At 39.5% G+C, this 24,583-nt stretch overlaps 1 protein-coding gene across 1 annotated transcript in view; it reads left to right on the top strand.

The window, feature by feature from the left end:
• PLCB1 (phospholipase C beta 1) overlaps positions 1-24,583 on the top strand; it is a 413,212-nt gene that overhangs the window by 312,450 nt on the left and 76,179 nt on the right. The window contains exons 15-26 of the mRNA XM_054383799.1: positions 1,013-1,083; positions 1,685-1,781; positions 4,056-4,140; positions 5,218-5,342; positions 6,312-6,466; positions 8,187-8,351; positions 10,064-10,163; positions 13,897-14,001; positions 14,743-14,852; positions 19,227-19,359; positions 20,163-20,216; positions 21,941-22,160. Coding sequence (XP_054239774.1) covers positions 1,013-1,083; positions 1,685-1,781; positions 4,056-4,140; positions 5,218-5,342; positions 6,312-6,466; positions 8,187-8,351; positions 10,064-10,163; positions 13,897-14,001; positions 14,743-14,852; positions 19,227-19,359; positions 20,163-20,216; positions 21,941-22,160 — 1,420 coding nt within the window. The remainder of the gene's footprint in view (positions 1-1,012; positions 1,084-1,684; positions 1,782-4,055; positions 4,141-5,217; positions 5,343-6,311; positions 6,467-8,186; positions 8,352-10,063; positions 10,164-13,896; positions 14,002-14,742; positions 14,853-19,226; positions 19,360-20,162; positions 20,217-21,940; positions 22,161-24,583) is intronic.

Here is a 24,583-nt window from a genome sequence, read left to right as displayed (position 1 = left end):
TTTTCCAGAGTCTTCCTAAGATGCATGGTGTATACTTTATAGCATTCAGACCCACAGGAGAAGTGAAGATAAAGTTAAGATTGATGTTCCCCAATAATTTAATTTCTGGTGCAAGCAAATCAGAACATTTTGGAGGCAGGGGGAGGAATTTGTTAATTAATAATAAAGAATCTGCATCTTGCCCATAGGAGTTTAAACAAAGAGTGCTCTGCAATTGCAAGCAAGGCATTTAATGTGTTGTGTTTGGCCCCTTTTACTCCATCAGGGAGTTTTCAGGGAAAGGATGAGGCTTATCTTCTTGGCATTATTTGATTTGCACTGCCCTCAGCCGGTGCGTTTGAGCTATGGCATCGGAGTCCTGACAGTGAGGCACACCGAAGCTCTCTGTAAAGGCAATTGAAGTCAAGCTATTGCTGTTACGCTCCCGTGCCAGATTGTCTCAGCTGTGCTATCTCAGCAGATAGGTTTTGCCGACCAGCCCTTGATAGCACAGCACATGAGAATATCATCAATGCTCATGCATGATCTCTTCACCTCGTGCATGCTCTTATATGTGTGCTTCCCAGAGGGCCTAAGGCATCACTGAATGTCCTTCAAGGATTCTGCAACAGAAGGGGAGTTTGAACTCACGTCTTCCAAGCGCCAAGGCTGTTCCTGTGCTTCCAAGTATAAGAACATCTTTTCAGAGTATGTGGGTGTTCTACACCCACACACTGCACACACTCCACATCATGCTTTTCTCAGTGCTGATACCTACCTCATGGTGTCCAAACATGAGCATCCAGTAGCTGCAAAGGAAGAGTTTTTGTTTGTTTGTGCAATAAGAACTTATCAGTCCTGAAGATGGATGAATCCCTTGAGGCAGTGTACTTGATTAGAGCTGTGACTAAAAGCACATGTCTAATATAGTCTCCTTTAAGCAGTGCCACTTGCACATCTTTCTCCAATTTATCGATGGTTAACTATAACTCTTGCTTCAGCTAGTAATTATCTTCTGCTTAAAACTTTTCAGGAGAAGCAGAGATTGAGAGCGATGATGATGATGACTATGATGATGACTGTAAAAAGTCGTCGATGGATGAAGTAAGGGTGTAGATAAGTTTTATGGTGATGGGTCGGTTCCAGCAGTTGTGGGTTGGTGTGTGTTACCAGGAGCGGGACTACCATCTAGTGGAGAAAGGGAGGCAGAGCACTGGGAAACACCGACTTTCTGAAGTTAGTTGTTAATCAGTTAGGAAGCATACCTTTGTTTTGTTTATTTATATTTGTATTTATTGATGAATAATAATTAATAGCACCACAGCTGACTCGTTTTACGCAGCAGCTTCTGGTGTATTTAGCATTGTTGTAATTAAAACTTGACATAAACTCAAAGCTATATTTATTACTTATCCAAAGTACTGATAAACACGCTCAGCACTGTGCATTTGTAAAGGTAATGCAGTCCCTTCCCTAGGAGCCACGTAAAGAGAATGAATGCAGCAGCAGTTTAATTAAACATTTAAATTTTACAGCAAATTTTGTTCTCTACTATGTGAAGTTTCTTATGTGAAGCATTGACTTCACTAAGTCAGGTTTAGCAAAAGGTACTACAGTTGATAGAAAACTGGGCTTTAGTTTTTGTGGCCTCTGATGGCTGCCATATGCAAGTCAAAACTGCAACACTTTCCCTTTTATGTCCTAGGGTACTGCTGGAAGTGAGGCTATGGCAACGGAAGAGATGTCTAACCTGGTGAACTACATTCAGCCTGTGAAGTTTGAGTCATTTGAAGTATCAAAAAGTAAGTATGCCAAGGATGAACAACATCTTATACATCTTGCCTAACAATTGATTGGAAGAAAGTTCTGGAGACATGCTACTTGGCTTTCTCTCTGTTAGATACAGGCACATGGACAGATAATGTTCCCTTGGTATCCAGCCAAATAAATCCATACTTATTCTGAAATCTGTTTTACTCTGAATATCCAACTTCATCAACAGTAAATGTGCCACCATTTCAAAACCATTTTTGAAAATGCATTATTTACATTTTCTTTGTTTTCTATGACCATGCAGTTTGAGAAAGGTGGTCATAAATATTCCTACAAATTGAGTTGTCTGTCTACTCCACAATGACTTCCTCCTGATAAGTTAGCACAGGGTAGTGTCTCTCCTACACAATCGTTTCTTCAAAGGCCAGGTTTCTTAATCCTCTCCTGACACTACAAGGAAATAATTGTTCTTATTTTAATTAGGAGTTTGATTAAGCCCTGGACATTTAGTAACCAAATCATTTAACTCTAAGATAAGGCTGAGAGATACCACATATTATTACAACAGTTTCTATCACCTATATTCTAAATAGAATAAAACCTCTATATGTGTGCGTTGCTCACGCTGTTCCATTAGTAATGGGGAGGGATGGAATAAGAATAATCTCAGTGCTTCTGTAAGGAGCTGAAATGGAGGTCAGCTGTCTGCAACAGAGTATGGAGAGAGGCTTTTGCTTGTTGGAAATGAAGAGGAGTGGTAGTAGAGCAGCCTCTAGGGAATGGCAGGAATCTTTCACCATTAGGAGATAATAGCTATGAATAATGGCAGGTGCTTGATGATTGCTAATTAGAAATAGGGACTACAATAAAGCCTGAGTCCCAACTCTTCTAAAAGGAGGGAATCACTTTTGGTACACCATGGTCATCCTCTGGCTCTTTAGCATTCACTGAAAATAGTTTGTAGGTTGGCAGCACATTTTGCTCTCATGTTGGCCAAAACAACCTAGCTCCTCATTTCTTTGGATTCACTGCTTCCTTTTTGGCTTCCTGTAAGGAAAGCGCCCACCTGTTTCTATCCTGCTTCTCTCCACAAGACAACTGCTTTTGTTCAGGTTTATCCCTCTCCTGCAGCTTCACAGTTTGATTTCAAGGAGCTGGCCAGGCTGGCTTCTTGGCCATCGCTGGGTTACTGCAGTACACTTATTTCTAAAACCAGATAAGGCCAAGTCTTTTCTTTGCCTTATTGTTTGCTTTCAATAAAATGGTGAGGCTAGAGAGTTTGTGTTTTAAAACAAGCACCATTTCCTCTCATTTTTAAAGGCAGCAGTGCTGAGATTCCTAATGGATATGACCTCCCAGGACTGGTCACGTCTAAGAATTCTGCACAGCTGATTGTGATGAAATGGGCAGCAGTTACTTTGCAGTTGCTACTCTCTGTACAAAAGTTTAAAGGAAATAATAATGAAGCCAGAAGGGTCTTGATTTAGGCTCTCTCTGCTCCAGCATGTTGCAAGGGCACATTGAAAGGCTGTATACACATCAGACAAAGGTGAATATCAAATGATACACAAATTAATGTTTCGTCCTACTGGATTAAAAGCTTAGGAGGAGCTTTTCACCACTGTCAGGTCAGAAAAGCTGACCAAATTAAAGAGGTTGTAGAAGCTCCATATTATGTCAGGGTTGGGTCTGAAGACCTGCTGGGACACAGGAGTGTACCTTCAGGTTGATTAGGTAGCAGTGTGCCATGGTTGTTTAAGACAGGTGTGACCTTACCCTGACATACTGAAGATAACCAGAACTGCTGCAGGCACAGCTGGCACTTACCGCATATGGACATCAGTCATTATAGCTTCAGATTGACTCAAACCCATTACACCTGTCTGCAGGGCCCTTCATGTTCCCCACAAAAGCTGTGACAATACCTCTGTGTTACACCTGTTAGCTTTGGGCTCTACCCCTCAAATGTATCAACGTGGTATTTTGCAAGCAAACACAAGTGATCTCTGCCCACTTACAGACCTTCTGTTGCCTCCATCTGGCAATCTCAGGCAGTACCAACACCCTTAATTTGGGCAGTCCTAGAGGGAGTTCAGCTGGAGTTCTTGAGTGTGTAACAGTGAGCTTACTGTTTTCAGCAAATGGTTGTGTATGTAAATTGTTTAAGATCAAGGTGAAAATGAGCTGGTGAACAGTTGATGGGATAAGGGGCTGAGACTAAACCAGGTGTTTGCAGTACCTGTATCACACGGAATTTCATACTCTAATGTGTCACTCTTTTTATTTCCCCTTTAAACTTTCAGAACGCAACAAAAGCTTTGAAATGTCTTCCTTTGTGGAAACCAAAGGACTCGAGCAACTTACAAAGTCTCCTGTGGAATTCGTGGAGTATCCTTGATGCTTTCTTAACCTTTCTATATCTGAGCACTATTACAAGGCTTTATCAAAAATTTGAGACAGAAGCAGGGGTAATAGGGAACCCAAATTAAATTTGTAGACTTGACTGTCTTCCTAGATGAATTAATTGGCCTGAGTTCTGATGAGCCAATTTAAAAGTTGGCATGAGTCTCTGTGCTGAGGGCTAGGGGGAATATGCATAGACTACATATTGATGACCTGAGACTTTGTATTCTCATTGTTAAATTTGGCATCCTATATGAGGTGGTAGGGGTTAAGGTGAGCTAATTGTCAGTTGGCTGTTTTTCGCATGTGAGTCAAGTCAGAAAGTTGGCTTTCCCTGGATTCTAAGAACACTGATCTGTTTTATTGCCACATACTTCTTCTTTTTTTTTTTTTTTTGTTTTTTGTTTCCCTCTCTTTTTCCCTTTTTTATACAGCTTAGGAAAAGCTAAAGAACGGTGTATTTAGACCTTTGGTAGTTTCTCAATATCTCTCATCATGGCTGCAGTTAAAAATTAATAGTCAAAATAAAATAGTGCCTTAAAGAAGATTAATGGAAGTTATTTTCACAGATAACCTGTAGCATATTCTCATCTCTAAGATCTGTAGACTCAACTGTAAGAAGTGCACGTTCATCATTTCTGTCTGCACATAGAGGCCAATTCTAAGGCTTATTCCAGAAGAGCACTATTTAACCAAGCACCTCTTCCCACTTCACAGGAAGATGTGCTGTTTACAGCTCATTGGCCTCTATAAATGCAATCTTAGAAAAATCCCAACTTAGTAACCATAATGATAAATGAAATTTTATGAAAGCTCTCTTCTTTTTGTGCATATGCTTATTCTGAGTGCTGCATACAGGAACAAACCAGCACTTTCAATTACCCCATATTTATCTTATCTCCTACTAATTTGTGGATGTCTGGAAGCTTTATGATTGCAGAAATCCAGTAAGGAACAGACTGCCCTTCTTTAAAGGACACCTTGCACTTAAATATTGCAGTTGCATCTCTCTGCAGAGTGATTTTTGTCACATGTACTGTATCTTAACTACCTGTCATTTAGATACAACAAAATGCAGCTAAGCCGTATTTACCCAAAGGGAACACGTGTGGATTCTTCAAACTACATGCCACAAGTCTTCTGGAATGCTGGCTGCCAAATGGTTGCTCTTAACTTTCAGACTGTAGGTAAGTTCTCCTGGTCTCTGGATTTTGTAAACTGTACAGTTTCTGAAATAATTTATGCATCAAAAGATATCTTAGTGATTAAATAGTACTACAGAGCTGGTAATTAGCATTTTTAACACAATTTGTTGTTTGTTTTTAACTGGGCATATTCATAATTGCCATGGTGTGGCTAGTATAATATGTATACATCATGCTCTCCATATTGTCATCATTTCTAGGCGGTTACCATTGAGCAGCATTTCAGATTTGTCAGGAATTTTTTTCTTGTGTCTTCCAAAATCTCATTATATCAAGATATAAGGGACTTAGATAGCAAATTCCACTTTAAAAGTGAGTTTTTAGAAACAAAGACAAGTCCCTTTTGTGTACAATCTTCCAAGGCTATGTCTGTTCTGCTACATGCAAATATTTCCGTCTACTGCATCTCAGGACATATCCTGGCCATTTTTTGTCTCAGGGCATGTAGCACCAAGAGATGAAACCCTTTTCCTTTCAAGTTGTTCCCATGTACACACTGCCTTTTCATGGAAAGCAAAACCCCACTTAGACTGGGAGCCTGCAGAGTAATTGAAAACCTCTTTGGACCAGTTTCAACCAAGTATCAGGCATCCAGTGTCTGATGTTAGAAGAGGCAGGAGACATAAATATGCTGGTGGGTTGGGTACAACAGTACCCAATCTGAACAACACTAAGGGACTCCAAATCTGTCTGTCAAAGCTTCTTTTAAAATATGAAAACATTATCTATTGAGTAGTCTCTGAAAGGTGTCTTACAGATGTCTTTTTCTTGTCAAAACAGTTCAGGAGGGTGGCTACAATCACATCTGAAGCCTCTCAGACAGCAGTGAGCCATAAATAGCTGTTTGCAGTATAGCCAGATGGAAATTACATAATTGCTGTTATTTGATTGCTTTTTAAAATTACTGTCTATCCAGAACATAATTCTCATTGGTATTTTTTTAACACCTAGATTTGTCTATGCAAATAAACATGGGAATGTACGAGTACAATGGCAAAAGTGGATACAGGTTAAAGCCAGAATTCATGAGAAGGCCAGACAAACACTTTGACCCATTTACAGAAGGTATAGTGGATGGAATAGTGGCTAACACCTTGTCTGTCAAGGTACGTGTGCAGCTGCTGAAAATGATTTCGTGGCAATATCAGAGCACAGATGTATTTCTCTTTGTGGTGCCTAGCAAATTAATTTACCAAGAAGATAAAATGCATTTCATGGAGTGATACTTCATTTTTAACTTCTGCCTAACATTTATTACTGTAGGATAAATGCACTTATTGTTATTGTATGTATTCTTTTCCATAACAGTAATTGGGAAGTGAATAGATTTATGAGTAGTTTGGCTGTGATTTTAGTAACAAAGTATTGAATTTAAAACATACTGTTCTGAAGCAGTAGATTGGAATAGCTAGAGGACTACAAAATTTAGTGTTGAATGAATTTTCTGGTTCCAAGTTCCCTATAAGCTGAACTGTGGAGCCATAAATGTCAGCTGCAATTCATTACCAACTTGCTTTTTTTGATCCTTTTTAATGACCTCTAATGAAGTTCAAGGACTGACAGGACTCTTCAAATTGAGAACTACTTGTGTGAATGTTTGGAGGGATAGATTGCAGTGTCTATGACAGAATCACAAACTTATACTTAATGTCTCTATTTATGAAAACAAACTTTTGGAAATCCTGTTAGTCCTTTAATAGACTTGTCCATTAAACCAGCATCCATATTACAGAATCCTCCTGGAAAATATTCTTCTGTTTTCATTGAGAGGACACAAGTACTTCTTCTCAGGCTGCAGACACAAGCATAGCAAAGTTGTGATGGGAGAGAGATGAATAAAGTAATAATCTAGATGGATGGTGAAAAAAGATGACTCTGTGAGGGAATGACCTTTTGTGGTGACCTGTAATCATGGAAGCTTTCAGTTCATCCTGTGGGTTTAGAAGCACTTTGTCCTGCAATTTTAGTAAATGAAGGTGGAAGTCGTTCAACAGCTATTAGGAGATGCATAGCATTTTTAACAGGAATGAGCATCCAGGAGTCCTGAGACAGCTGTCAGAAGTCAGCTGTTTCCCTGCTTGGTGAAGACTCTGCTGGTTATGATGTCAGCGTCAATAATGTCGGTACAAGATACAGCTTGAGAAGGGATTAAGATTTGCTTTAAACAAGCTTCAGTTTGTTAGGGTACAGTGACACTGCTACATGTTCCTGCATTTCTTCAGTTTTCTGAAGTAATTGCAGACCTTTTTCAACTTTTTAAACTGCTTTGTGCTTCCTGTTAAAAATAAGCACTAGAAAAGACCAGTTACTTTATAGTTGGTTGGTTTTCATAGGGAAATTTCTCAGTCTCAGTGAAGACCTTTTACCAATGTTTTAGTTTTTCTCCCTTGCAGTTAAAGGAGTATTTTAAGCATCGTTTCTCTGCTGCTTATACCTCTTTGCTTACAGCATGGTTTTTTTAATCTGTTGTTGAAACTGAACAGAAGTTAGAGTTCCACATGTTGTGGAAATAGGCTGCCAGACTGAGGATGAGATCCAAATGAGTGTTCCTGCTGAAGGAAGCATGGCAGCATGATCTCAACCACTTTATCACTCACAGGGGAATTCAGGACCACAGGGTCACAGGAAAGCAGGCCTCCTAAGCTGTTTTTCTGTGTCTGCAATATTAAACAGTGGTTTTGTTTATTGTGGCATAGGGTTTGTTTCAGTTTTATTTTAAATGCATACTATCTGGTTATGAATGAGAATTATCCATCTGCATTTCAGCCACTCATTTCCCTGTCCACCAGAGCAGTGTCTAGTGATTCTTCTTTGTTTTGATTTTAGATAATTTCAGGTCAGTTTCTTTCTGATAAAAAAGTTGGTACCTATGTAGAAGTTGACATGTTTGGCCTGCCTGTGGATACAAGAAGAAAGGCTTTGAAGACCAAGACCTCTCAGGGAAATGCAGTTAATCCTGTCTGGGAAGAGGAAGCTATAGTGTTTAAGAAGGTTGGTGTAACGCTTGCTTCCTAAATGGGCATTGTGTTTGTTTTATCACTGTCCAGCAGAATAATTCTGAGTTTTACTGAAACTTTGCATTTGTTAGAAGGAAGAAAAAGAGATTGTGACTAGTTATTTATTGAACTGTTTATTTTTATCTGGTTTTGATGTAATTGTGCTACTGTAATCATGCCAGCTCCTACTAAAATAATTGAGTTCAGAGTCACCTTGATTGTTTCACTGATCCAGCTGGAAGCAGCAGACATGTTGATAGACTCATCTGCATTGCATGGTGCAATGATGAACGAGCAAAAACAGGTCCCAACAACAAGGTGAGCTGAGTTACCACACCTGCTAGCCTGCGAGAAAGATGATGTGAATACAGCTATAACAATCTGGCCGTCCAAGCTAGCACGTTCAAAGCAATCTCTTCTCTCTACTTAGTGCTAGATTGTGCTATATAAATACAACTTAGGTGATGAAGCCACATAAATCCCATCCACCTGAAATGAGACATGGGCTCCTGAGTTAACTTGTGCAATATGGAGGATGTTTTAGGATCGTGCAACCTGAAAGTCTTACTGCTCTTCCATGATATACTTGCAGCTTGCTTTATAACAGAATCTCTGGGGTTTGCTTAATGGCCATTGCAGGTAATTGGATCCTGAGTCAAGTTATTTGTAAAACAATTTCTTTCATGTTTCTCTCAGCATGTAGTTCAGAGATGTGTACGTGGTTGGTACTGGCAACCCTGCTTTCTAGGGAGCACAGCCCTTTTCCCTGAATCTTTGACCTTCTGAGTGACTTTCCTTTGGCAGCCCACCAGAGTTTAAGTTTGGAAACATCACTAGCATTTTTCTTCTGTAGTGAACTTCTAATTAGTGTACTTCATTTCTCTATTTAGTTAACAATTGTGCCTGACTGCCTTTGTGCTCAGAGAAGCATAGGTTGCTGTATTTAGTAATGTAGAAAATAAATTAAAGAAGCTCCTAGGTTTGGATTGTTGTCATTGTCTAGATACATTTGAGCATATGTTCTGAAAAAATGGCTATCTGGTTAAAAACGAATTATGGTACACATTTTTAAAGTAATAACTACGATTATTTTTCTTTGGAGGGTAGTTTAACCTTTTTCAATTCCATGTTCGTTTTTTTCACTGTTTGGCTTTCTTTCTCTCTCTTCTTTCTGTGCCAAGATAGCGTCCAATGCTAGTAAACATCCTGCTTGATTAAACATCTTTAGCCCAGCCAGTGAGTGTGCTGCCACAATGGAAAATTCTGCTGGGGTTAACATGTAATTCATATATTCACATCCGGCAAAACAGGTTGTATTGCTTGCTGATTTTTTTAACGCTAGTATGCCTGTCAGTGACTTTTCATAGAAGTAAGTACACTGGCACAAACACAAAGGGAAAAAATACGTATTGCTGTGAGAAATAAGCAGGAAACTGAGTGGCATTCAAGTGTGGGATGAGCTGAACTGCTATATTAATTTGTGTCATATTCAAAATATGTATCACATTGCTGGGCTCAGCGTACTATTCCCACCTCAAATGTTTCTATGAGAGTTCTTTTGACACACAGGTGCATACACCTTGACCTCTTACATGGTAAGACCTTCCTATGGTTATGTTACTGTCTGCAAGACTGAACTTTTTCTGTCTGGAAGGGGCTGTTCCATACAGAGCTGAACTTAACAATTCAACAATGTTCCCTTTTTAGGTCGTTTTACCTTCCCTGGCATGTTTGAGGCTAGCAGTGTATGAAGAAGGAGGCAAATTTATTGGTCATCGGATATTACCAGTCTCAGCAATTCGACCAGGTAAACTTTTTTCTCTAGCAAGTAGGATTTGAATAATCTATCTCAACTTTGAAAATTAAAATATCATATTTCACCAGAAATTTGCATTTGTAATGAACCAGGGAAACCAATAGTATTAAGCATCAGGGGCATGCTTGGCACTTACTGGTCTCCAGTACTTCAACTGCATGTTCACAGATCACAGCATCACAGTATATCAGAGGTTGGAAGGGACCTCAAGAGATCATCAGGTCCAAACCCCCTGCCAAAGCAGGATCACCTAGGATAGTCCACACAGGAACATATTCAGGTGGGTTTTGAAACTCTCCAGAGAAGGAGACTCCACAACCCCCCTGGGGAGAGCCTGTCCCAGAGCTCCGTCACCCTCACTGTGAAGAAGTTTCTCCTCATGTTGAGGTGAAATCTTCTATGCTGTAAGTTTGAACCCATTGTTCCTTGTTCCTATCACTGTGAACCACCAAAAAGAGCCTGCCCCCCTCGTCCTGACACCCACCCCTCATGTATTTATAGACATTGATCAGATCCCCTCTCAGTCTTCTCTTCTCCAGACTAAATAGCCCCAGGGATCTCAGTCTCTCTTCATAGGGGAGATGCTCAAGTCCCCAAATCATCCTTGTGGCTCTCTGTTGGATTCTCTCCAGCAGGTCTCTGTCTCTCTTGAACTGGGGAGCCCAAGACTGGACACAGTATTCCAGGTGTGGTCTCACCAGAGCAGAGTAGAAAGCTAGAAGAGCTTCCCTAGACCTGCTGGACACCCCTTTCTTGATACATCCCAGGATCCCATTGGTTCTCTTGGAAACAAGGGCACATTATTGTTTCATGGAGAACTTGCTGTCCACCAGCACTCCAAGGTCTTTCTCTGTGGAGCTGCTTTCCAGCAGGGCAGCCCCTAACCTGTACTGGTGCCTGTTGTTATTTCTCCCCAGATGCAGGACCTTGCACCTGTCCTTACTAAACTTCATGAGGTTTGCCTGCACCCAGCTCTCCATCCTGTCCAGGTCACGCTGGATGGCTGCACAGCCTGACGGGGTGTCAGCCAACCCCCCCAGTTTTGTATCATCAGTGAACTTGCTGAGGGTACTCTCAGTCTTCTCATCCAGGCCGTTGATAAAGATATTGAACAAAACTGGACCCAGTACCGATCCCTGGGGGACACCACTTGCCACAGGCCTCCAAGTTGACTCTGTGCCATTGATGACAACCCTCTGAACTCTGTTGTGGAGCCAGTTTGCAATCCACCTCACTGACCAACCATCTATGCCACATCTCCTGAGCTTTTCTATGAGGATGTCATGGGAGATCCATACTAAAAAGGGCAGTTGTACAGTTGTAAGGCAAAAGAGGGCAGCAACAGCCAGTTTTGATGTCATCTTTTTGAGAATGGGAGATTGCTGGGAATTAAAGTAAAATATGCTCCTCTAAAGTAATTTTTTACAAGCATGCAAGGACTGACCTATATGCAAACCATTATATCTCTGCTAAAGCTTTAAACCATCCCCCAAATACTTTTGTCTTTATTGGTGAAAATTAAAAAAAAAAAATCATTACTGTTCTCTTCCAAATCATATAATTATTTCTGTTATAATTAGTGGGCACTTAACTATAAATTGTCATCTGTGACAACTCAGTCCTAGTGTTCAGGGCCAGAGACTTATTTAGAGACCGTGTTTCAGAAAGATGTGGTAACACTAGCATCTTGAGCAGGAGTCAGAATCTAATGCCAGTTTTGCCAGTGAGGGGAAGGTACTGAATTATGGCAAGCATATAGGCCATAAAATGCTCCCAGCTTCAGTCACAGTGGAAAAGGGATAATATCTGTGTCTACCCTGTGCCCTATCTAGCTAGTCCCAGTCCTGTCACATATCCCTGCATCTAACAGTTGTTGTCCATATTATTCCTGGAGACCTGATCTCAGGTAATCTAGAAATCAGCCCATTCTCATGAGGCTAGTGATAGTCAGGGCTCCTGTAGAGAAGAGCTCCAAGCAGTTTTGTCTTAGCTGGTGTGGGTCTTCAGGCCTCACTGCAAGCACTAACAGGCTGGCCACAGTACGTGGTTACTGGGCATGTCGCTGCTTCCCGATTTCCTCAGCAGTTGTCACTTCTCCTTCCCTTCTCTCTACGCTGCTCTTGGACATGAATCCCTGTCCATTATCCTGTGCCAGCTCTGCCGATCTCCGCAGCTTTTTTGTGAGCCAATGTGGTTTATCAGTCCATCAGAAAACTCTCCACTGTTAACTGCTGGCTTAGTGGATATAATCACCTCATGAGTTCCAGAGGAAGAGAGGTGATTGGAGAGAAGGGGAAATGAAGGATTTCCCACTTCTTGTGGAAGTGACTGATCCCCTTTCATGGCATACACCTTTCATGCAGCACAGAGTCCACTGAGCAGAGCACTGAGTCATTACCTGCTTTTAAGGTTGTGCTTTTTCGAACAGAGGCCTCTGTGTTAAATCATCCATGGACTTCTGAGAACGTTTACCCACAGGTTTATCTTCTGGCCTTTTGACTCCACTAATCATTATTTTACAGCATGTGATGGAGACCAGCATGTTGATTGCAGTTTGTGCACATGCTGAAAATTTGCTGGAGGAGCTTGAAAAACCTTTATAACATACAATTTCTCTCTTTTCTGAGACATCGAAAACTATGTGATACTGTCACACAAATCCACAGAATTATTATTCCCAAAATTATCATTATTCCCAAAGCAAGGATTTAGCCATTACTTGGAGAGGGAATTGTTCACATCAGCCAAGTGAGGCAGATAAGTGCATCCTGCTCGTGACTTGTATCTTGACACTACGCATGTGTGCTGCTCTGTGATCATGCCTTAGAAGAAAAACTTCACCCATGGTGCGAGAGGCACCAATTTGTGAGGTTGAGGATGCAGCTTTGCAGCACTGCAATGGTGTAAGAGTTAGTGGCTCTGGAAGTCCTTTTTTCCCATTCCTAGCTGTGCATTTCTATTCTTGTCTTTGAACTGGCCTTAATACATGATGAAAGGCTTTTTGCAGTTTCTGAAAGTTGCTCTTTCTGGACTTTGGCTTACTGAGCTGCCTATCAAGAAAAGCTGCCTATCAGAAAAGTGTCAGTGAACAAGAGGAAGAGCAGGAGATGGTAGTAGCTTGCTGGGAGAAAGTTTGGAGCTACCCCATCTGTGGTGCCTTGCCATTAACTTAGCTAAGCTGCCCTGTAATGTATACCCCAACTCTTACAAGACAGCTAGCTTTCAAGAGTCTTTGTTCAGATCTGCTTCCAAGGTTGGTCATGTGATGGGATCCATATACATACACACAGGTTTTGTAAACATAGTGCCACACAGGCAACATTTTCGATCCTATACCCTGGTGTAGACTATTGCATCTCATCTGTGCTTGGTGTTCAGATTTCTGAGTACTACAAAGGTCACTTTTGAAAATTAAGTAAGAGCTACAAAATTAAAAAAAAAAAATCCAGCCAAAGATAATAAAATAGAATGCATCAAGAATTAATTGACAAATTTTAGCATTATTCACAGATGTAAAAATAAAGGAAATTTATTTTTAAGCTGCAGTGTCACATGCCTTTCCAACAGTGCCTTGTCTGTGTATGTATCTCTGAACCCTTCAGGTAAATCTTTCCTTACCAGAAGCGCCTTGGGTTGCTTGCTCAGTTGGAGTCACACTGTAAATAACAAATGACAACACAATCACAGAGTTTGTGCTCTGAACAGGTTGTTTATTGTTTTGCAGGCTATCACTACATCTGTTTGAGGAATGAGAGGAACCAACCTTTGACACTGCCAGCTCTCTTTGTGTACATAGAGGTCAAAGACTATGTACCTGATACTTATGCAGGTAATTCTGTGACATTTTCCTATTGGGAAATATAAAGGTTAATTGAAACACAAAATTAATGTCTGTAGATGATTTGCCATATTGGGATAGCAGTGCTGTGAACAAACCTCTGCATCTGATGAATCATTATGTCTCGTCACTCCTACCGGATGGCTTGATTTACAGCAGCATGCCAGAGATTTAGGATCAGGGCCAACTCTTTATTTTCAGCAGATCTTGTATGACTCTGAAGGAGGGAATACCCCAGGCATTTGCCATTGAAGTGGAAATGAAACTTTGCTTACAGACATAACACTATGCAATTGTTTCCTAAGCAAAGTGCCATGCTTAATTAGAGCATTGTGTGACTCTAATTGGTTCAAAGACAATATTTTGCATCTTCAGTGAAAAACAGCATATAAACACCCAGATTTTTTTAAAAAAACAAGATTTTTACTAATGCTCCTCTGTGCCTCATGTGAGGCAAGATCCTAGCTGGCTAATGCTGTAAGCTTTGAAACTCCATCATAAAACACTGCAGAAAATGCACATCCAGAAGACCCAAATGCAAACTCAGAGGATTTGTGTTAGAATATTTGTATGATGGTGTGCTCCTGATCACTGTTGTTTCTAGGACCTAGCAGCACCTATCAGCAGCAGATTGGTCAAAAAAACCCCAACACTATCTCTTTCTTGAAACATGAGGAACACTGGAACTGTAACATAAGGAGTTTGAAACTGATGTATTTGCATTATTTCTAGATGTGATTGAGGCCTTATCCAATCCAATCAGATATGTAAACTTGATGGAGCAGAGAGCTAAGCAGCTGGCTGCACTGACTCTGGAAGATGAAGAAGAAGTAAAGAAAGAGGTAAGGGAGGTTTTGAAGGCTCTGCAAATTGTATGACAGTATTTAAACACACCTACTTTGCTTAGGTGAGTGAGACAAATACTGAAAGTCCCTGGAAATTGCGTGTTTTAATTATTTGGACACCTATAAACATCTCCCCCCAAAAATGAGACTAGGGTATATTACAGCTGAGAAGCAATGCACTGTGTGGTTTCACTGAAGGCAGCATGTTGTGCATAGAGCAAGTCACTGTTCAGAGGTAAAGAGACACTGAAAGCTGAATGAAAAACCATGTTACGTGTATGCTGATTTCCAGCTTTGCTATGTAGTAAATGAAATCTTCCTAAGTTGTTACCTGTTGTTTTCCAGTGTCATGCTGAAGATCCCCATAAAATAAAAAAAAAAGACAGTTCTGTGTCAGTAGCTTTTTTTATTACAAATTTTCCAGAATTTCAGGCTCTGTTTCAGGAGAGGTTATTGCGTTCAGAAACATTTATGTATCTCAGTTACAATGTCTCTACACATTCTCTACAAACAAATGTGCCCTAAAGAGACCGACTCTAATCACACAGTAATTTAGACAGGAAAAAGGCATCTGGAGGTCAGCCCATTCAAGCCATCACAGATCTTAGAGAGAGAGAGATAAAAAGGGAGAAGACCATAGATTAAATAAATGTTCAGACCTGTTCTAGCTATTTGAAAGGAATGGGAGCCACATTCTCAGTAAGCAGGTGCCTGTTTGGGTGTATGTTGTTGTGTTCGGGCTAACCCATAAACCCTCTTTTTCTGCATAATTGGAGGTCTGCATATGAATGCAATGCATTCATGGAGCATAATGGAGAGTTCAGCTTTGTTTTCTGAAAATCCCTACACACATGCAAACATTCAGTCTCTCTGTTTCAGACATTGGCTTTGGGACATCTTGTAGCATTATTCAAAAATATCAACCTCATCTTTTAAAGATGGCTTGTGTCAGAGTTAAGCACATCAGGTGGATCAAAAGGCACTCAGTATAGGTCTGTAGCAAAGACCGAGAAATGCTTTATAATCCTAAACTGTCCTCAGCTCTAGTGCCTGTCTTCTTCAATTCTCAGATGTGCAAAACCTCACTGAACTAGATTTTGTAACCAAGAATACATTCCCAAAGCAGACCAAATGAGGGAAAGTCATTACAATTCAGTGGCCAGTAATTTACTCTTTCTGCAGTGTCACAAGTTCAGCTGAATGAGGACACTGTGAAATGCTCTATAGTATCTTAGACATTTATCTAGGACACTCCACACATGAGATTCTATTTTAATAGCAAAGCCTTTTTTTTTTCTTTTCTTAACATAATCCTTTAAATACCGTAGAGGTCATTTTTACTTTTGAAAAAGTACAGATTTTCCTAGTCTGCACAGGCGTACTTGTTAGAAAAATTTTGTTGCAGACTATCTTCTAAAACAAATGGAAAGAATGAAGGATGAATTGCAGTGCTCAGGTAGGGCTACCCTATGTCATGGAGCTTGAAAGCTCATAGGATTAAAGGAGTTTGGTTTTGAGTAGCAGCAAAATATGTTGTAAAAGAAAACCACAGTGATTGCAGTGGTGAATTTGCTAACAATGTACAAGCGTTCAGTTAGACACACAAGCAAGAGACAAGTACAAAATTGACAATCTAAATATAATGTAGTCACCTTCTATTTATAAACTCCCATTCTAGTTAAGATATTTGGCAGATGGACTGTACTTAGAAATCATGAATTGCCTGAGCATGCTATGTGATACTAAAGTTTTCTTCATCAGCTTGTTTTGTTCACTTACACTGGCCCTCAAGAATCACATCAATTATTAGTGGTAAGTATGTTCACTGGCAACGCAGCTAAATAAACCCAAGTATGTTTGCCAGAACTGTTAAGTGCACCTGGATTCAATTTTCCTACATACAATTTCAAATTTACACATTAAAGGTTTGTGTGCAAAGCTGGGCTGTTTCGTACCACAGACTCCACCTCCCCAGTCTTCTTTCCCTCCCCTCACACATATCTCTCTATCTGAGCAGGGTTCTTGCAACCGTCACAGCAAATTTAGAAGTTTAAACTATATCTGGCAGAGAAGTTCCCCAGGCTTCTTGCAAAACAGCAGCCAAATGAGCTACCTAATAGTGAATTCAAAAAGGCTAATTTATCTGTTTTGAACTAGTAAATTAGCCTTTCTTTAGGTTTCAACTTACACCACATAACAAAGAATGCTGAAGAACTGACAAAATTTGCAGTTCCTTTTCTGTATTTAGCTGCAATGTTCCCTTCAGGAGAGTAAGATGATTTCCTACCTTTAGATTTCTGGTCAGTTCTTGCTTTCCAGCCTGGCCTTAGAACAGCTGTTCTAGCATAACAAAGTATTGCAATACCTGCCATGTGGGTTTTGCACCTTGTAAACCTTGATGAGCATACAGGTAGTGAAGGCTGCCTTCTCTTCCCCAGCCCGGTTTCCTTCACAGACAGGAGGAATAAGCCATAGAAATTTCCTGAGGGTTCCATATATTTATGTACCTGTATGGGTAAGCATCTTTCTACTTAGTAAAAATACTGTCTTGCGAAAGACATGGAAACATGTGGAATATAAACCGGTTTTTGTGAACATTAAAACTCTAAATTATAAGGCTGGATTGCCTCATGTTTTCAAAACAGCCTAAAATATTCTCCATTAACAGAAAATCACGTTTCCTTCCTCATGAATTATGAGAAGAGAAAGTGCTTTTTAATGAGATTAGACTGCTTGATGTAGTGAAAACTAGTTTTTATTCACTTCCTGATCCTGTCTCACGTTTCTGCTTTAGTTTCTGAAAACACATGTTTTATGTCCAGAACTGACAGGCTATATTATTAACAGTAATAAAAGCTGAGATGCAGCTATATTAATAATAATAATAATAATAATAATAATAATAATAATAATAATATTAAAAGCTGAAATGCAGCATTTCCTACCACATACAAACCTAGTCTCCCCAGAAAAAGAAGATAATGCCCACTGTGTCACTATGCAGTGACCTTTGGAACACAGACTTGCCAGAAGTTAGGAATTATAGATTTATTAAACGTTGAATAAGCTATGTTTTAAGGAGAACTGAGGGGTCGACCATGTCTCTGTGTGTTTGTCAAAGCTGCAGCATCTGCCAGTCACGTTGTTCTACTGTCATAAGTGTTGGCTGGGTCATATTTTTCCTTATTTTATTGCAGTCAATCCTGCTTGATACAAATTAAATTCTTGGCATGAGTTTTCAATTGAATCATGTTTCTGACTACAGTATCTCTCTCCTATAATTTTGGTAGAAATAGTCTGCTGAGAAAGAAATCCTTTTGCAGGATACATTATGTTGTCAGGCCCAAGTTGAAGGAAATCAGCAGCAGAAGCAGCACAAAACAGTGAGATCAAAATGTATTTTGCCTCTATTGAGGCAGTGCAGGCTGATATTTTGCAAATGTGGAGTAATCAAGGGAGAAAAACCAACAACTGTGGTACTCTGCCTCTGCATGTAATGTGAAATGGAAGCAGCTGAAGGGACAGATCCAAAACTACCCTGAGACACCATGGCATCTGGCCCCTAGGGACAGCAGGAAGTAGGGCTTGGCCATTTCAAAATAAAAATTGCTTTGAATGACCTTCTGTTTGCCAAGTGCTGGGTGCTTGCTTAAAACCTGATGGTCACAAGGAAAATGCTAAGGTGTGCAATGCATAGCACAATCTGCGTTTTAAGTGTAAGCCTGAGGCTGTAGGAAACTGGAGAGAAAGAAAAGATTGTGGAAAATGCTTAAATATTTGGATACCACAGATGTATTTATGCAGCAGGATGGAGGTAATGTTTGTATATTATCCTTGGAGTGTAATTGCAAGAATGTAAGAACATCTTGGGAATCAGAAGCATGTCTCTGTTCTGTTAGAACAGTGAATAATGATAGCGCTGCATGTATCTATGAAATTTAAAAGCAATTTTGTGTACATGTTTTGTTCACAGCAGGGATTTGAGTAGGATTTTCATGCCTGCTTATTTCTCAAAAGGTTTTATGGCAGAAAACAATGCTTTCCAATAAAATACAGATTGTGTATCTGGTGCAGCTAATACATGCTGTACTGAAAAATTTCCCTCATGAGTTATATCCACATAAAATAAAAATATTATTTTCAGAATACTACATGCTCTATTTCTGCTTGAAATTTACATTGCAAAAATTAACTACCTGGATTGCCATGGCTCTTAAGGATGTATTTTTGGTTGCTTGTTTTCTTTTAAAATGATTTATGTAAAATATTTACAGCATTTTACATCTTAAAAAAAGAGGCTGAAGTAGGTGTACAAGTAAATAATTTTAAGCTTGTTAGCAAAGAAGTGTAATATAACTCATGTATTTTCAGATTGACCATGGAGATGCACCATCTGAAGCTAAGAGTGAACCTAGGCCAACACCAGCAGAAAATGGAGTAAATTACACTGCCTCTCTTACACCAAAACCATCAACTCAAGTTGTCCACAGCCAACCAGCACCAGGTGACAAAAAAAACAATAAAGGGAAAAAAAAGAGTCCCATCTTTTCAAAGTCATGTGCTTTGCATTTAAAGAACAAAGCAGGAAAGGGGGGAGGAGAGACTTTTTTTAAAAATCTTGTTCTTACAAAAGAGGTGTAAACTTCCACACTCGTTTTGTCTTATATTGAACAGTTGCTTTTGTGGAGGAACTTTAGTTCATTACAAGCAAGAAAATTTGCTGGGTTCCTTTTTTGCTGTTGTTGCAAGTGCAGGAATATCTTTAAATTGTTTTTACAACTATACTTAATTTATGCATGTAGTTAAATCTTATTCCACACACAAAATACATGCTTAGATACTTACATACTTTGTATTGACATATCTCCTGTAACATATCCTTATTAAACCCTAGTGTTCATAATTTTATGACTGCAGTCTTCATAGGATTAATCAAACTGACTTCCAAGGAGCTGGATTCATCTTCTGTACAGAAACTTTGCACTGACCTCATAACATAGGGCAGTTGTACTATCAGCCTAATGCCACTTAAATTATTCATGTGAGTGGTATCAGTTCAATAACATCCTTCTCATAAGTCAGACAACAAAGCTCAGGTGGGTTTTTGTAAGGTTAGCTTTCCATGCTGGTTCATGTTTTCCATGTTGGCACTCTTCTGCTCCAGAGATGTGTTTTCTCAAATGATTAATAAATGACTATGTCAGTGTATGTCCTGTCTCACCTGCCATGTTTTAATATGCAATCAAGCAGCACAGTAATTGCTGTTATTTTAAAAGTATTAGAATTATTGCTCTCTTCTACCTCTAGGTTCAGTGAAAGCACCTGCAAAGACAGAAGATCTTATCCAGAGTGTCCTCACAGGTAATAGTTTAGGCTGCATTTTTGTCAAGAGAAACATATTTTTTAATGAAACAGGCCATCTGGCTTAGATGTTTCTGTGAGTGATTAGAACTGCAGTAACTCAGAGAAAATGTACATACTATGTTTTCTTTCTCAGCTTTCAACTTACTAAACATTTGAACATGTTTCATGAGATCAGTATTGGGCACCAACAGGGAATGTTTAAAAAATATCCCATTGTTGTAGTTTCACAAGCTTCACAAGCATGTTACCATCTAGTGCAGTCAAAAGACCAGCATTATTATGAGAACAGAAGCTAAATTTGCTCTGAATTTTGGGAATAATAGTGAAAATGTTTTATCTCTATTACCCTTGTAGTATTCCCATTGCTCCTACAGAACTGACATTCCCATTACATTAAGCAAACTGGCCTGTTGGATAATACCCAGCTATTCAGTTGGTAGTTGTGTCCTACAGCTCAGAGTTAGTTTAGAATGCGAATCTAATAACTCTTTATTTTGTAGTCATTCTGCTAGAATGACTGCAAATGTTAGAACCCACTCCATACCAAACCATTTAAGTGTGGAAAGCAGATAAGACACATTTAATTCTGCGTGTTAATTGTCTCTTATTCACTCTTCCTCAACTGCAGAAAGATGCTGGCCTAGATTATGGGAATACCTGCTGGCTTCATACAGTCACTCTGTTGTCTGGGAAGGGGTCTTCAATCTGGTTTTTCCAGAGCTGTGACCCCTGACCCCAGATTGTGCAAGTCATCGTTCCTTCCAGATGGTTTGCTGGGTTTGGGGGATTTTTAAATATTTGGGACGAGCTCTTGCAGGTCAGGCTAGCAGATACTGATCTTGAGCTGAGATCTGGGTTCACAGAGCAAGCCATCCTTCATAGCTGCTGTTGGAGTGACAGCATTGAAGTGCAGTTCTCAGCATTTAGCTGCAGATCCTTTGCGGGACTGGCAACCAGATGGACATGACTGCTCTGAAGCAGTGTCTTTACCAAGAGAAAAGTGAAGTCTCTCCTGAGATGCCACGATGACACCATAGCAGATGGCTCCAGCCAGTGCGCAGGTCAAGGCATCAGAGCAGGCAGCCAAAGTGCTGTTTGTGAAAGGGGTTTAGGCATCCTCATGTTATGTGTAGCCCATCCGGAGAGAAGGGGGACTTGAAGTGTTCACACAGTGGGCACAAAAAAAACGTGTGTGTTCCCATCTCTGTAAGTTCAGAGAATAGAAGGGGTTGGAAGGGGCCCTTAGAGGTCATCCAGTTCACACCCCCTGCTAATGCAGTTATGCCCAGATCAGGTTGCACAAGAATGTGTCCAGGCAGGTTTTGAAAGTCTCTAGAGGCTTCACAGCCTCTCTGTGCAGCCTTTTCCAGTGTTCCAATCACCCTCAAAACAAAAAAGTTATGTTGAGCTGATGGGAATCTTTTACATCTGAAAGGGGTTGAGGGAACAAAAGTATGTTTTTTGCTTTACTGTACATCTTAATGTTCTACATTTTCATCTTGCTTATTACTCCTATGAAAGTTAAGTTTGTCACAGTATTTTCAGTCTGGTAGGCTTATTTCCAGGTAAGTCTACTCAGTTCCTTTAAGCTAGAATGCTTCACTTACCTGCAGCAAGCAAGCATGCTTTGTTTCATTCCTGCTATTGTCAATTCCTGGGTTATCTGATTGAAGTCATACATTATTAGAAAACTGAAGTGGCTTTTGTTATTATCGTTCTAGAAGTGGAAGCACAGACTATTGAAGAGCTAAAACAACAGAAGTCTTTTGTTAAGCTTCAGAAGAAGCACTACAAGGAAATGAAAGACCTTGTAAAGAGGCACCACAAGAAAACCACTGACCTTATCAAAGAGCACACTGCAAAGTATAATGAAATCCAAAATGACTATCTGAGACGAAGAGCAGTTTTAGAAAAAACAGCAAAAAGAGACAGTAAGAAAAGGTATGTTGAACATAGTTTTCCTTTTCTTGGTATTGGAGATCTTTACTCAAGTCATCTTTCATAGTAGACAGTTAATATGGAGGTGACATTAGAACACAGAAAAAGAAAAGAAAAAGTCAAAAGCAGCAGGATTTCTAGGTAAAATTAAGTCAGGCCTTTGATAAGAAAATAACCAGAAAAAGCCCTCCCCACAAGTTGCTAATTCTGTGTTCAAAGCCAGATAAATTTCCTCTTTTCCTGTAAATGAGGACGGGCAATATTTATTTTGTTACTTTCCCTAGACTGCTGGTATGGGTAGGTGGCTCACCTGGACTGCCAACAGCCAGTGGTTAGGTAGTGAGCTTGATCACAAACTAGGAGAGGAAGCATCCCCTACATGATGGGACAGTATCAGTCTGATGGAAAATCCTGCCTCACATTTAATAATATAACTTTATAATTTGGTTCTATTTTCAAGCAATGAGAAGGTTTTGCAGCCAGCACGAACGGTCACAATTGGTTTACGCTGGGCTACCACAATATGCTGTGGTGGTAGAATCACAGAATGTTAGAGGTTGGAAGGGACATTGAAAGATCATTTAGTCCAATCCCCCCCTGCCAGAGCAGGGTCACTGGGACACACACAGGAATAATTTTTCTGCTTTAGAATAAAAAATTAAATAATAAATTATTTAAAAAATAATAAAGAAAACATAAAATGTTTGCTTTAGAATTAAAAAAAAAATCAGTTAGGTATCTAGTGATAGATTTCAAATTATAAAATAGCTGTTGATAATCTATGCAAATATACTATATAAAAAGTATGCCCACTACTATAGTGATAAATTTGATTATTTGGTGAGTTCAACAGTATTCTACTGTAAGGATTTGATTTTTAATTTTAAAACTACTTGTGATCTTCTTTGTTTTACACAGAAAAGATGTAACTGAGTTTATGCACTCCTTGTTTGACAATTTTTCAAGCCTGCCTTTCCTCTCTTGTGTCTTATTAAGCAGGAAGAAATTCAAAGCCAATGAAAGTAGCCCTCAAAAGTGTGATAGAGAATTGATTGGAATCAGAGTTTTAACGTTTAAATTGCCTTTCAAAATATGAATGTGGATTTTTCAGACCTAAGAAACAAGGATAGTATCCTGCCCCTGGCCAAATGCCAAACCCTTAGTATTATTTAGAATCATAGCATCATTAAAGTTGGAAAAGACCTCTAAACTCATCAAGTCCAACCTTCTTCCCAATACCTCCATGACCACTAGACTAGAGTGCCATCTCATTAGTATAAGTTAATTCAGGAATGCAAGAATCCCTGTTCTCACTTGCTGATCTGGTTGCCCATACCAAGAATATGAACAGATGCTCTGGAGTGAAAAAACACATCCTTTTAATTCTGCTGGATGGTATATAAATCCTGTATGATTTTTCAGCCTTAGTAGGATAGGATGCAACAATATAGATGAATCAAAATTGCTGGTTTGGTTAGGGTTTGTTTTTTTTTTTCCTTTTAGGCTACTTTCAAATAAAGCAGTAAACATTTAGGAGGCATTAAGTTCACTTGCTATTAGTAAGACCTTCGCTAAATAATCTGATGTGGATCTTCTTGACATCCTGAATTGCTTGGCAGGTTTAGATCACTGGTTTTCATAGCTGCTTCTATTTTTGTGCTAACTTTCCAAATGAGCTCTGTTCTTAATACTGCTTTAGCACTGTGTCATGCTTCACAGGTAACATTTTTAAAGATTTAAAGACCTAAATCTCTCAATTTGCTCCTTTCTCCAAAACTAATGTACTTTGGAGAATTCTAGCAACTTCTAGCAACTTCAAATAGGTCTAGAATGTAAATTTTCTCAAAGGATCCTGACAAGGAAATAAGTTTAGTGCTGTGATATAATCACAAAATCACAGAATGTGAAGAGAGCCAGTTGGCAAAACAGGAACAAAACTGGGTTGTCTTTTCTGCTATTTATGGGTAAAACAGATACTCTGAATTTGAGGCTGAAAAGCATTGTCTCCAAGTTAGATCCCTGGAAAAAACTCATGCCAGAGTAGAAGGCACCAGACGTATAATTAAATGAAAGAAACACCTGAAACTTACTAACATATGACTACTGGTTAAGTTATGATTGATCCAGACCACTTGGGGATCTCTTAATGATTGCTTGGCTTTGCTTGGGCATGCACACCCCTTCTGTGCTATGTCCCTTTATAAATCTTGCATTCCCCTATCTCTTTGTGCATGCTGGTGAAATTTGTATGTTATTTCTGCAGGTAGCAATAAAAAAGGAGAGTCATGTTTATTGTTATCAGTTTGAAATTGAAAGACTGTTAAGATACTAATCTTTCCACAATTGCTGCCTGGTTCATATCTTAGTAAAGATCAATTCTTAACTTCTGGCAAAACATAAAAACACATAGGCACAATCAGTGTCTG

Source organism: Indicator indicator, chromosome 9, assembly GCF_027791375.1.
Source record: "Indicator indicator isolate 239-I01 chromosome 9, UM_Iind_1.1, whole genome shotgun sequence".
Lineage (NCBI taxonomy): Eukaryota > Metazoa > Chordata > Aves > Piciformes > Indicatoridae > Indicator > Indicator indicator.
This window is presented reverse-complemented; position numbering and strand designations above follow the sequence as displayed.